Raw genomic sequence first — 14397 nt, 5'->3', positions numbered from 1 at the left:
CCGGGGTGTGCCATGATTTTATGCTGCTACAGAAGTGCCCGTAGGCATGGCAGGATACTCCAGTGCAATCAGGTCTCTTATGTCATGGGTGGTTTCTCTATTTCTCATGGAAAAAGAAGAAAAGAACCAGATTTCAGTAAAAAGGTTATCTCTATAAAAGATGTTTGCACTTGACATTTTAGTTGGGTAAGGGGGAGGTGCATGGAGAGCATGGTTAAGCCATATCATATCATATCATATGTGTGTCATGCATATAAGCCTCTATTGGAAGTATTGCATTGGGTTGGAAACACCCGTTTGTGTTGCCAACGTATAGTTTTCAAAATGTGGTGTTGCCAATGCCATAGTGTGGTGTTGGAGATAAGAGTTGCCAAGAACACTAGAGCAGATCAAGTGATCTCCCAAATCATTTTTAGACAATTGATTTGACATCCTTATCGTCCACAATGTACAAAAGGAAAAGGACCATGAAGCAATGGCTGGTGAAGATGTCAAATCATTTTCTTTGACAGATCACCTCCAAGTCAAGGCTGCCAAACGCAGCCTAGTAAGCCACGCCATGCCCTTCATATTTTATCATAGAGTGAAATCCAATTTGTGCACTTACCATTGCCTATTAGGATCTGGCCTGAACCGGACTTGCCGTTGCAGGTGTGTAGCTCATGGTTTGTAAGGCATAGGCTTTTTAGACAGGCATATATGATTGACCTGAGCTTGGATAACTTCTGCTTTCCTCAGCTGTACTTTTTTTTTGCAAAATGGTCCCTGCCTTTTCAGTGATTTGCATATCAGTCCTTGCCTTATGCAATTTTGCAAATCGGTCCTCACTTTTTTTACAGTTAGTGCAAAATGATCCTTTAGTTAAGATGGTGTCAACCTAACCAGGGTCAAATGTTGACCATGGTTAAATGTTATGTAAAATGACTATATTGCACTTTCCATTCGATTTCTCCCAAAACCCTATGCAATCCTTTCTTCCCTAACAAGCTGAGTTCTCCCAAACCCATCCAGCAGCTCCCATGAGGAGTTTTAATATATATATATATATATATATATATATATATATATATATATATAGAGAGAGAGAGAGAGAGAGAGAGAGAGAGAGAGAGAGAGAGAGAGAGAGAGAGAGAGAGACCATCCATGGCACCTCGCCTAACTCTCAGCAGCACCTCCCTACTCAAGGTTATGAGCAAGAGCTTTTCATCAGTGTTGTGAGAGGCGTACGCCTCAGTACCTGAAGCATACGCTTCAGAGGTGAAGAGCACGCTGAAGGTACTGAGGCGTTGCAGTGATGCGCCTAAGGTAAATATAAAAAAAGAAATCTGATTATGAGCAGATGGGGTTTCAGCTTTCCAAATCTGATCATTAAACAAAGGTCGTTCTGATGCAGTCGAATACGTATTAAATTCAATCCATTAACATCCCTACAAAAATGCCACATATTTTTACGATATTTTAGATATACCACAGATACTTGAGAGTCTCATGTTGTGAGAGGCGTACGCCTCAGAGGCGAAGTGCAGGCTCAACGCCTCGCTTCGCCTCATCGCATTTAACAACCTTGCTTTTCATTGATTCCCCATAAGAGTCAACTCCCCTTCTCTTAGTCTTTTCATTTGTCAGCCACCGTCACTCATGTAAATTGAGAAGGTTCGTTTTATGAGAAAACAACCAACTATGATTACCTCTAATGTAGATTTAAGGAAAACTGGAAAAACAGAAAATAATTGAAAATTAAAAAAAATTACTGAAATTTATCTCATCTTCATCTCTTCTAATCTCTGCATAGGGCTCTCATCTTTTTTATAGATGAGGTCTCTCAAATCCCAATCTCAGTAAACTATCTAATCTAATATGATAAACTCTTAAAAATATAAAACTCTTATTAATTATCTTAATATAATAAAATCAGAATATCAAATCCAAGATCCATTACAAAATGATCCAAATAATAAAAAAAATCTAAAAACATTAAAGTTGATCCAAACAGATTCTTATGGGCCCCGGGTCTTGGACTCTGCCTTATGTATTACTCTTTTCAACCTCAAGTCTAGATCTTGCTTGCACTTTTTTCAATCTCATTCAACCTTGTAGGTTATGGGCCCACAATACAAAACTAGATATGTGTACTGTTTCACAAACTTAGTAGTCCAAGCCGTTTGAATATGTGCTTGAAAACTGAACATATTCTTTCTGAACCATCTGCAATCATATGAATCCCTGTACTGATTTGGATCAAATGGATCGAATAACTTCAGTATAGGCTTGATCTAATTTGAAGAAATCATTGAATATAAGATCTGAACTACTCGCTTTGTCAACCCGCACTCCAAATGCTAGTTCAAAATGTGGCTCTAGACCAAAAAACTAGAAGAAATCAGAAAACTCATGTCAGTAGAATAATGAATCGGGTGTTGCATGACCTCTGACCCGATCTGAATTGGCCTAAATCGATCTGTTACTAATAGATATACAGTTCCACAAGTGTAACATATTTGAACCGGTTTGGTTTGGGAAAGGGTCGAGATGCCCTCCCCATTCCCATTCGGCGGTGAATGTGCCCTTCACCGGCGTTGTATCGCGTTTGCAGACATGGCCTCCGACAGCCAAGGACACCGACTGATGAACGAATGCCATCTAGGATCCAACTGACGGTGCCTCTGTCCATAGACCTTGGCTTCAATGGAGTTCTGCACAAGCTGTCAGCAGGTCCGACTCTAATAATAATTGATGTAAATCGAGATGACTTGATTTACGAGAAAATTAAAAAAATTGGAAAAAGTAGAAAATAACTGAAAATTAAAAACAAGAATTACTAAAATGTATTTTATCCTCAACTCTAATCTTTACATAAGGCTCTCATCTTTTTTATAGATGAGGTCTCACAAATCTCAATCCCAGTAAACTACCTAATCTGATAAACTTCTAAAAATATCAAACTCTTTTTAATTATCCTGATCTAATAAAATTCAAAATGTTATATCTAAGTTTAATTACAAAATGATCCAAATAATAAAAGAAAATAAAAACATCAAAGTGGATCCAAACGTATCCTTATGGACCTTGAGTCGTCAGCTCCGCTTCTGCATCAATCACTCTTTCTCCTCCTTCCCTCATAAGGCTTGGATTTCTACCTCCCATCTTTTCCTCCACTACTAAATTTGCCTAAACAGAAGACGCCATCAACCCAGAACTTGAATGAGAAGCAACCCAAGTCACCAAACCCCTCGATATCCCCAAAGGGGAACAAGTGTTTAATATGGTCATGATTTGTGTTTCCCACTGCCACCATTTTTCCTTTGTTTTGCTTTAGATGGGGGTTGAAAATTTCAGCATTTATGTAAGGTTTGTAGTCTTCTTCTTCTAAAGGTAGGGTCGTAGTTGTCATAGGCTTAAAAGCGAAGGCCCTATGATGTCGCCTCAGATGATCTTATCACCGAAAGCAGGCCTTTCAAGCGCATAGAAAAACTCTCAACACATGTGAAAGGGCAACACATGTGAAAGAGCAGAAACAAGAGTACGTGTATGCACAAACACATAGAGAGTGCACCAGTGGCGGAGCCAGGGGTGGGCGGTCGCCCACCCCAGAATTAGAAACCGAGTCGAAATATGATACGACTCGGGTCTTCTTCTTCATTCCGCACGATTTGGTGGTTGCATTCTTTCCTTGCAAATGCTTGTCGAAGAAGATCAGAGCAGGGTGGTGCAGGAGTGGAGATCAAGCCTCCCTGCGATACATAGTACCCTATGGCCTATGGCACCCAGACGCAGGAGACGGTGGACATGGGATGGAGCCAGCCGAGGGAGTTGCTCCGCCTTATGCTGTGGCGAGGACCGTCCCCTCCGAGAGGGAGCTGAGGAGGCACCTCAGTTAGAAGACCTTCGGCTTGCTGCTGGATCACCACCGAGAAGGAGGTGGCTCAACTATCGAAACAGGCTTTCGATCTCGATCTATGATCTTCACCACCACGGAGGTTTCGAGCCATTGCGCCACCGATAGAGGTCGATCATCACCACCCGAAGTCTGCCCACCCAACGAAAAACTTCTGGCTCCGCCACTGGAGTGCACGAAAATGCAGACATGAACTTCTTTATAACATTTGTAATAAAGTACATAGAGAAAAGGGGAGAGAGAGAGAGAGAGAGAGGTATAAACATCACATGCAAAAAGTGGAAAACATGGATGTCTGAAACATTGGCAATATGTCGTTTAGAAATTAATGAATTTAAATACTTGTATATTGTATTTCTAAAAATGGTTTGTTTTACAAGTATTGAGTTTTAAAAATAAGAAATAATGCCTCTCGATGAGGGTAGAAAAGTTATTTTCCCACATTTTATAAATTAGTCCCTACCTTTTTGACATTTTATAAAATGGTCCTCTTGTAAGGGCAGAACCGTCTGAGCTTGCCATGTTAGTGCTATGCTAATTTACCTAAACGAGCTCAGCTCGCTGAGCTCAATTCCCGAGCTGAGCCAAACGGCAAGTTGCTCTTCTCGTTTTCCAGCCCTAGAAGCTCATTGAAGAAAATACATAAAAAGAAAAGAGAGTGACTTATAATTGCAATCCATTTGGATACCAATCTGTACGTTTGTCATTCCAACACATAGTTATCAAGAAATTAAATGGCTACGAAAGGCAATGCATGAAGTGGAAGCTACATAAAACTAGTGTTCTTCTAATGACAAGACAAATTATCTTAAAAAATAATTATTGTTATTTCGCTAAATGTTCTCTTGGATAACCCAACTCATTAAATCTTTTAAAGATTGGGGGTTGATAATTTTGAGGATAAGGGACCTTATTCACATGTTTCGGATATGGTTTAAAATAACTTCGAGAAGGTCCAGAAGTCATTGTTATCTTAAATTGATCAAATTTTTTATTGAGCTCTTCTAAGAACCTTTATTAAGTAAGAAAAGATACTCCTCTGAATTGTAATATATAATGTAGAAGAAGGATTTGACATTTTCTTTTTTTTATCACTTTACTAAGCAAAACATTTATTTAATTTTTTTTTGAGTAATGCCAATTGCTCTTTTAAAGTCAATACTTGACCTGCTCTAGCCATCATAACAAACACTGTCACTGAACTATTTGAAAGTAGTGAGATTGGATCTTCTTCAAAGAGTGGGTTTGAATATTCGAATCTAGAAGTATTTTTTCAAATTTCTTTTTTACAGGACTAGTTAAGAGTAAAGTAAGGCATGGGATGATAACTTTTGCCAATTAATGCAACATTTTTTTGTCCTTAATGGATACTGTCACGGAACATAGGATCTTAATCTGAGGAACTAAATTGTAAGGGTTAATGGAAATCCAGGGACTGATTTGTAAATTCACATAAAAAATAACTAATTTGCAAATGGCTAAAAAGGCAAGGACTATTCCCTGAAATTAGTAATTGTTTCTACGTGATAAGCACGAACTTGAATAAAAATGACAGATCATACTCGGTTGCAAATTTTACGACAGTACAGTAAAATAGCCATTAAACCATCATTAATGGGGGTGTTTGTAATACTCCCACTCATGGGAAGCCTCTTTCCTGAGTCACTTTGAAAGGAAAATGTTTACTCAAATAGGGAAGCATGAACCCATTTTGACAGGAAAATTGTTTTTTTTTGTATTTATTATGTGATTCCTACCATATATTTCTCATAATAGACATGTTTGTTTCACTCTTTGTAAAAAAGATGCCATGTCTTCTATGAAAGAGAGCCTGGGCAAGAAACAAATGCTTTATAGCTGGTGGTTATTACACCCCAACTCAATGGAAGCTTCTTTCCCTTGAAAGAGATGCTTAGAAGGGAAAATGCTTTTTAGGAAATACGTTTTTTGCATTTATTACGTGAGCCCCACTACATATTTCTTGTGGAAACATTTGTTTCACTCTTAAAAAAAGAGGTTCTCTTTCGTAAGTGCATGAAACAAACACCACATTACTATTTTTTTTTTGGCATCTCTCTCTCTCTCTCTCTCATATTCAAGCGTTCAAACATTATGCTTTATTTAACACAATTGGAGAAGTACTGAGTAAGAAGACTTTGTTGTTAATTGTGTTGCCCAGGTCATGGCCATGGCCCCTCTAAGTGGGGCCCGTGTATTTGAAATGAGTAGGGCCAACTCATTTCAAATGCATGGATATGATAATCTTTGGATTATCGTCTGTCCAAGTAATCTATTTTAGCCCAGGACTTCTACCAAATTCATTAGACAGTGGAAACACTCTTTATTCTCCCCTCATCAGGCTCTCTGCAGGGGAATCCCTACTCACTGCTGACCCTAATATCCTCCCTTTACCACATCATGGGGGGTTTACAGGAGATCACAGAGGCCCTCCTGAAGCAAGCCTTCTACAACCCTTGTCTCTCTATCTCCCTTCTCTGCTCCATTGATCTGCAGATCATCGACACGCTGGGCCATCAAATTGGAGAGGTACCGAGTAAGAAGACCAATGGATGGCAAGCAACTAACTGGAACTTCATCTAATATTATGGAAGGGAAAAACAGTTCACACGAAAGGTGGTAACATTCGCAAAAGAGAAACATTGTTATCAACTTATCATGAAAACAAAACAAATTTGCACCACTAGAAATGTGGCCTCTCACACCTTCACGACCAAAAACATGATCTCATTACTGCAACTTTCAACTTCTGAGATTCGACCTGATCCGACTTAAAAGGGTTAGAAAATCACCTTCAACAAAATAAAATTTTGGTTTAACAAGATCCACAAAGTTCTCTCAAAAAAATGCACGCTAGTTAATCTGGTGTAGCTGTGCCTTGGTTCAGCTCAGCAAACCTCATCCCCACCCGCATAGAGTGCTTCAAGAACTTTTCTGCACACCGACGAACACAAGTTTCTTCTTGCTTATCAAGTGATTTGCGCCGAAAAGTGTCCACACAATCCTTAAAACATCTTTCTACCAATGAATTGTACATTCTTAGACTGCAGTGAAAGATCAATTGACTCAGAACTAAGAACAGAAAAAAAAAGAGATTTAACATTCAAATCATACAAACATCCAAGAGCACCATAATGTGCCTCACTACAGGATAACAAAGTTAACATTCAAAATCATAGATCATCAATATAAGAAGCCACAGGCCATGGTCCCGTGAAGGAGGACAACTTCCTATTCGATTTTAAGAGCTGCCAGTAGCAGTCATTGCCTGATTTTTTTCTGAAATCACCACAGATAGTTTGTAGAGGTTGCAGAATGAAGATGGAGAGGATAGCAATTAACTGCCAACCTTTAAATATTCCCCCAAGCTAGGCACTATGTTCATGAGTTGTAATAGAAAGCTAGAAACAAACAATAGCATATATGATAAAGGAGCATAATCTTGTACATATGGATCATTAAAATTATTTCAAGAATTACCTATAACACTATAAATTTTGCATTCTTGAAATATTTAATATTGTAGAAATGGATTGTCAAACAGATAGAGCTGACAAATATTTACCAGTGATCAGCTTAGTTTAGAATCCTGAATTGCCAATTAAAATACGTACGCAAATGAATACCAAAGCAAAATAACCTTAAGAACATTAAAATATTTAAACAAATAAATACCCAAGCATTTTCTTCCTCCACGTCCTCAATAACTTCTTTTGCTTTTCTTTTTCTTTCAATAAAAAATCATGTATTAAATACTTATGTTATGTAATTAAAAAATATATTTATATTCATAGCAAGGTAAAAGGAATATAGCTTTACCTCGATCTCTTGAAGACCTGGCTTGCCTAGAACCACTTTGTGAATCATGAGGTGAAGTGACTTTTTCAATAGGCACATGCTCAATGGCATTTATGTTGAAGTTCGGATTCAACCAGGAATCCTTCAACCAATTGGGATCACTAGGCAACACTGGATCTTCCTTCTCTACAATTCACTCATCATCTGAGTCTATATGATCTAGACATATAGGGTCTTTGGTAGCCCTCCTCCTCATATTTCTCTCTCTTAATTTTATATTGTACATTACAAAAACCAATGCATTCATCTTCTCTTATTCAAGTTTATTCTTTCGTTTTGTATGTACCTATAATTTCAAATCATTGATAATCAATTATAAGATAATTAAACTTATAAAAATGTATTTCAAAAATAAAATACAAAGTCACAAACCAATGAGAAAGTACTTCAATTCCTCTCACAGCCCGATGCACTACACGTCAAACTTAGAATTCGAATTGCAAAATTCATCAACTCAGGATTTTCGTGGCCAAATGAACTCCACCAGTCAACTGCATTCAAATAAAACAATAAAAATTTGATAAAAACATTAAGAATGTCATAATTAACAAAAACATAAAAAACATTGACAAATAACAATATAATTGCAAACTTACCAGGACTTTTTAATTTTCTTGTTGTAACAGTTGCCTCTCTACCAAACAACCCCTTTGCTTTTTTAAATGCATCGATTTGTGTTGTAATTTTCAACCGAATATTTGCATCAGAAACTAATTTTTCAACACAATCATAAAAGTCACTCATAACTTCTCCATCCGAGTTGAAGTTGTCAACATAATCAAAATGTGAATTTAAATAATAGGCAACTGCATGCAAAGGCTTATAAAGTTGCAAGTCTCATCGTCTATCAATGATATCCCAAATAGGTTTATATTTTCTTTCAACATTGTCAAGGTTTGAAGCAATTTTCTCATTTGCTCTATCCATTGCCTCATACAAAAATCTCATAACAGGTTCATCTGCATCAACTAATCGCAACACTTTCACAAGAAGCAGTGTAACTTTAATTGCATATGATATGACAGCCCAAAACTTATGATCATTAAAAACAATATAAAAAATGTTCTTAGCATCAGATTTCTTATAGTAAGTAGATGATCTAAAATTTGAAGATAAGAACATCGACTTTAACTCTTTCTTATAACATCTAATAATATGAAGTGTGAGATATGTTGTGGCAAAATGAGTGACGGCTGGACGTAGAAGTTCTTTGTTCTTTGTGAACTTTCTCATTAAATTTAATACTCATGCATGACTATAAATGTATCTTGTATTTTTTTTTCCTTTTCCACTGTATCTTTAAAAATTGACATCTTTCCAATATCTTCTAACATAAGATCCAAGCAATGGGCTACACATGGTGTCCAAAAATATGTTTTTCCTGCAGTTAACATATTCTCAGCTGCCACATAATTTGGTGCATTATCTGTAATGAATTGCACCACATTACTTTCACCAACTTCTTCAAACAACTTACACAAATTTGCACCAGTTTTTTTCATGTCGCTGATGTCAACGGACTTCAAAAATATTGTCCCAGATTAGCTGTTTACAAGAAAATTAATTAAGTTTCTTCCTTTTCTATCTGTTCAACCATCTGCCATAATGCTGCAACCAATATTTGGTCATTCCTTTTTTAACTATTTTAAAATTTCATGAGTACAATCTACTTCGTTCTTCAAAATCCACGTTTTGATCTCGTGAAAAGAAGGTGGTTTGAACCCTCGCCCATAATTTGCAATAGCTTCTACCATTGCACTAAAATATAGAATGTTGCAAAGATTAAATGATAACGCATTTACATAAAAAAATCTGCCAATGACACGACATATATTTTTTCTTTCATCACTTTTCAAAGCAGTGTTTATTGCGTTTTTTCGTGCTTCTTTGTTCACAAAGAGATCCATAGGACAACCTGTGCTTGTTTTTGCATCACTACACGATCCACTGGTTTCTTTATTCACATTATCGCCTATTGATGATCCAAAATAAACATTGTTCCCGATATCCAACTTGTTTTGTTCTTCCTCTTCTTTCTTTTGCTTCTGATCTTTTAGATGATTTTGAAAAAATCTTTTCACATCAGGTGGAACTGCTTCGCACATGCTTACACCATGTTTTGTGCCAGCTAAATGATGCTTTAACCTATAGATGTCTCCTGTAGTCTGTTTATGACAATAATTGCAAATTACATGTCGTACGAGTTTGGGATCTTTAGTAGGATTTGAAACTTTAATTCCATGATCTCATCCTACATCTTTTCCCATTGTTCAACTGCAAAAATACATATAAAAAAATATATATTAATACAAAAAATTAGATTCATATTCAATAATAATCAATATATATAAATTGAAAACTAATGGAAACACATGAATTCAGTGAGAACGCACATGTCTTCACCCTCACAATAACCTATAATGATGCATTAAAAACATCATGTCATAATTAGAAAATGCATCTTAGTTTTCTTTCTTTCTTTTTTTAAGTGAGTCAACTGAGAAAGTAAAGAACCCATACCTGACTTAATGTAGAGAAAAACAAAGTGTCCCTGCTTGCCTGAATCATCGAATGGCAGGGGCCTCAGCTCCTGCCTGACGAAACTTCGAACGACACGGGCCTCAGCCCCTGCCTGCTTAAATCAACAAATGGCAAGGCCCCCTGACTGACGGAAACAATAAATGGCAGGGGGCAAGGCCTCCACCTGCTTAAAAGTTTAAAACAACATATGGCAAGGGCCTCAGCCCCTGCCTAACAGAAATAATATATGGCAAGGGCTTGGCCCCTGCCTGCTTAAAACAACAGAAACAATAAATGGCAGGGGCCTTGGCCACTGCCTGACAAGGACCACAACGGGCAGGGGCCAAGGGCCTTGCCTGCCAGAATAAATCGCATGATAGGGGTCGTGCCCCTACCTGATGGAGAGATTGAAGAGAGGTAGGCAAACACGAAGGAAAAAGAATGAAGGGGGTCGGGGTTACCTGGGGTCCGACAAGGGCTGCCGACATCGCGGTTGCTTTCGGCGAGAAGGAAGAGGCCGAGAAGGAAGAGAATGTGAGAGAGGGACTGCGAGAGACGAGAGACAAGAGAGAGGGGATGCGAGAGATGAGAGAGAGAAGGAGAGACTGTGAGAGACGAGAGAGAGGGGGATTGGAATAGACAAATTAGGGCCCCAGACCCTCATTAGGGTCGGGGGTAACATTTTAATTTTGGTCAAATGAGGGCTTTGACCCTGAGGCGTGCAGGGCTCACCGTGAGGCGCACCTCGCCTCGAGGCGTACGCCTCGATGCTTTTACTTTTCATGTATGTGTCTCAAGGCACAAAGGCCCTCGCCTTGAGGCAAGGCGCGCTTTTTGCGCCTTGAGACGCGTTTTTAATAACACTTAGATCCTCACTGTAAAAGGAAGGATAACTTATTGACTGCTTAGCTTGTTGGCAACATCGACTTTATTTTCTTCATAAAGCAGGTATGGAAATAGAAAAAAAATCCTAGTTTCCTGAAGTTGTTTGGCCAGTTGGGAGCATCTCAGGGCCCATATTTGCCATGGGAGATCAGCTTCTTGTTTGGGACACAGAAACATGGAACACCATCTCTATGATGTGTATGTTTGCAAGAAAAATATAGCTGACCAAGGCTATAGGGGAGTTTGATTTGTAACATATTAATAGCAGTGTTTTAAAACTCACTGAGTCAACTCGTTGACTCGGCTGACTCGGCTCGGCTCGCCCCTCCAGCGAGTCAACCCGGCAAGGCAAACTCGGTTTGCCAAAACTCGGGCTTGACTCAGGCTTGACTCAGGCTTGACTCGGCTTGACTCGGACTGACTCGGGCGAGTTTTGGGATGTTTGAAATTTGTTTTTTGAGTTTCAAATTACAGTTTCAAAATATATAAGTACATATATTTTAACAAGGGTTACCCCCAGATTTTGTATAAAAAAGAAAATAAAAATCATTTAAAGATAAAAAAGCATTTAAATCCATAGAATAAAATCGCCATGTTGTTCGAACTACTGTTCACCCTTTGTTATCAACTTATTCTAGCAAAATATTTTAAAGAAATGATTTTCACTATATATGGCGGGTCAACTGTGCCTGTGGGAAGTCACATTTAGCTTTCATCATCCATTTGTTATGTGAACAAGCATTGTACATATTCAAATATTAGTAGTCTTTTTATAGTTGTGCCATTAATATATTTCGTGCATAGTTTTATACATGAGAAAATTGCTTATTTATGCTGATATTGGGCATTCTGTAAACTTTCAATATGCACATGTATCCCTGTTTTACATTTATGGATTTGTTAGAGAGGGAATTAAAACTTTTAAAACAAGCTAGCATATATGATAGGCCATTTTAGGAACCTTAGGTAGTAGCAGACTGAACTCATGGTGACCAAATCCTCTAATTCAAGTCATGAATTAATCAAAGTGCTTGTATAGATATCAAATTCAATTATTCAAGCAAACCTCTATAGCTCATTGCAGTTGTTTTTATATTCTTACAGACATTTAGAGACTATGTTTACTCAAAAACATGGTTTCAGACAAATTATATATTGTTTTTCTTTTAAAATCAAAAGTTAACAAAACCCGGTCCGAGTCACCGAGTTGACCCGCCGAGTCACGAGTCAATAAAGAACGAGTCGAGTTCCGAGTCACGGGTTTTAAAACCTTGATTAATAGTTTAGCATGATTGGGCAAAAGAGCCAAAGAAAGGTTTTTCAAGTGGTGGCAGAAGCATCTTACCATTGAAAAGAGCCCAATACAATGTCCTCAGGATTTGGACTGAAAGCCTCAGAAAGAAAATGGGACAAAAGAAAGATTCATTGGGATGATCATCGCTCCTTGGTTAATTAGTACTACTCTATTTCAGAGTCGGAAAAAAGTTGGGGCATTCAATTAATACATCTGAATGTATGATCAACATAAATTATTGAGCTTGCCCTCAATCATTTTTCACCAAAATCGTCGCAAATTCTAAATTTCCACACACAACACACACACTAAAAGGATCAAACAAGCTCTTCAACAATCCACAATCCGCTTGCACTCTGACTAACAATTTTCCCAATGTTAACACAAAACGAAAAACATAACTCGAACCAACACAACCAAACTCAGAGAATAGAAAAAACTGCAAAAAAAAAAATCAATAGCATTACTAATAATCAAGCATGAATATAAAATATGCCCAAGTGCACTGGATTATTAATACCACCAAAATTAAACGGTCCATCTTGAAACTCGAAAAAAAAAAAAGTAAAAGGAAACAAATCATAGCAAGAAAAAAAACAAGGAGCAACGTTTCTTGGCACACCGGCAAGGCCAGTACCGCCTCTGAACCGAAATTTCTTATCGAAGAAGGCCGAAAACCTTAAAATTACAACTACCCAATTTCAGATTCAGCACTAGGAAGCAAGGAACACCAAAAACACGAACTAAATTTTCTATTTCGATCAATTGAGTGCGATTGGAAACATTTTCTGTGAAGAAAAAAAGGCAGAGAAAGAGGAAGGGAAAGAGAGAAAAAAATAACCTGTCGCGGATCTGGAGCTGATCGATCATGGCAGCCATCCTAAGCTTGTCTTCCTCCGGCAGAGAATCGAGGTCTCCCAGCATGCTTTTGTCCATGGTGACTCCCCTTCTTCTTCTTCTTCTTAAGGTTTGACCTCAGAGGCAGAGAGAGCCACCTTGTGCAGGAGCGTTCCCCAAAACCTTACTTTATCAAAGCTAGGGCTGCAAACGGATCGGATATAGGACAGATAGTGCCTGATCCGAGTCTGAGACTGGATTCTGTACGGTAGATCCAGATAACATCCGTTTATGTAAAGTTGAATTCGGATCTAAAAGATGGTAATACTAGATCCGGTGAAGGAAGACTGAAACCAAGTTTTTACATGTCACAGGGACACGACATTTTGGGGGAGTGTCTCTGATGACACGATTGGACACGCTCGGACCCGCGGACACAGACACTTAACACGTATGGACAATATTTTAATATTTTCAAATATTATTTGAATAAAATACATTTTTAACATAAAATATATAAAAAATAGCTTTTTATTAATTAAAATTTTAAAAAATCTGTGTCCTCGTATCCTATTTTCCAAAAGAAATTAAACTTGGAGTTGAATCTGCATCGTCCACGTGTCCTTGTGACATTTTTTATATGTAAAAGGTGCAAACGGATTGGGTGAATCTTAACACAGATCCAACCTAAAACGTTGATTTGGCTGCAATCTGAATCTGGAAAATCCGATTACCCTTTTGGATCTTACTTTAAGAATCTTCATCCAGAAATTAAGTGTCAGATTTGGATCCAAGGTCTGACCAAACTTGATCCGTTTTCACCTCTAATCAAAAGGATGTAAACCATTCGGATTCAGGTTGGATATCCGACCAAGTCTGAATTCATTTAGGTGGATTCACTAACCAAAATTGGATCCGATTAATAATCAGATCCAGATTCTATATCAAGTTTTTTATCTGAATCCAAGTTCGACTCTGAGAAAAATTCGAATCCAAATACATGTAAATATTGGATTCTAAGCAAGTCAGACCTGGGTTCGAATTTTTGGCTGATCTCCATCTGACTCCAAATATTAATCTAGATCTAATT

General features: G+C 37.8%; 1 protein-coding gene across 1 annotated transcript; it reads right to left on the bottom strand.

Moving 5' to 3' along the window:
• Positions 1-6538: 6538 nt before the first annotated feature.
• Positions 6539-13454, bottom strand: LOC149823331 (mitochondrial import inner membrane translocase subunit Tim9). Its single transcript, XM_090020025.1, has 2 exons — positions 13312-13454; positions 6539-6957 (listed from the first exon to the last, which is right to left on the bottom strand). The coding sequence occupies exons 1-2, from the start codon at positions 13404-13406 to the stop codon at positions 6771-6773; spliced, it is 282 nt and encodes a 93-aa protein (XP_089876151.1). The 5' UTR covers positions 13407-13454; the 3' UTR covers positions 6539-6770.
• Positions 13455-14397: the final 943 nt, after the last annotated feature.

This window comes from Nuphar pumila, chromosome 10 (genome assembly GCF_984573655.1).
Source record: "Nuphar pumila chromosome 10, dmNupPumi1.hap1.1, whole genome shotgun sequence".
In the NCBI taxonomy this organism is placed as follows: Eukaryota; Viridiplantae; Streptophyta; class Magnoliopsida; order Nymphaeales; family Nymphaeaceae; genus Nuphar; species Nuphar pumila.
This window is presented reverse-complemented; position numbering and strand designations above follow the sequence as displayed.

Bases quoted from the DNA above. Each gene is read 5' to 3' on its own strand.
- LOC149823331 (XM_090020025.1), bottom strand. From the start codon at position 13,406: ATGGACAAAAGCATGCTGGGAGACCTCGATTCTCTGCCGGAGGAAGAC. The intron at 6,958-13,311 runs GTTATTTTTTTC...CTTTCACTGCAG, and splicing joins CAGCTCCAGATCCGCGACAG to TCTAAGAATGTACAATTCAT.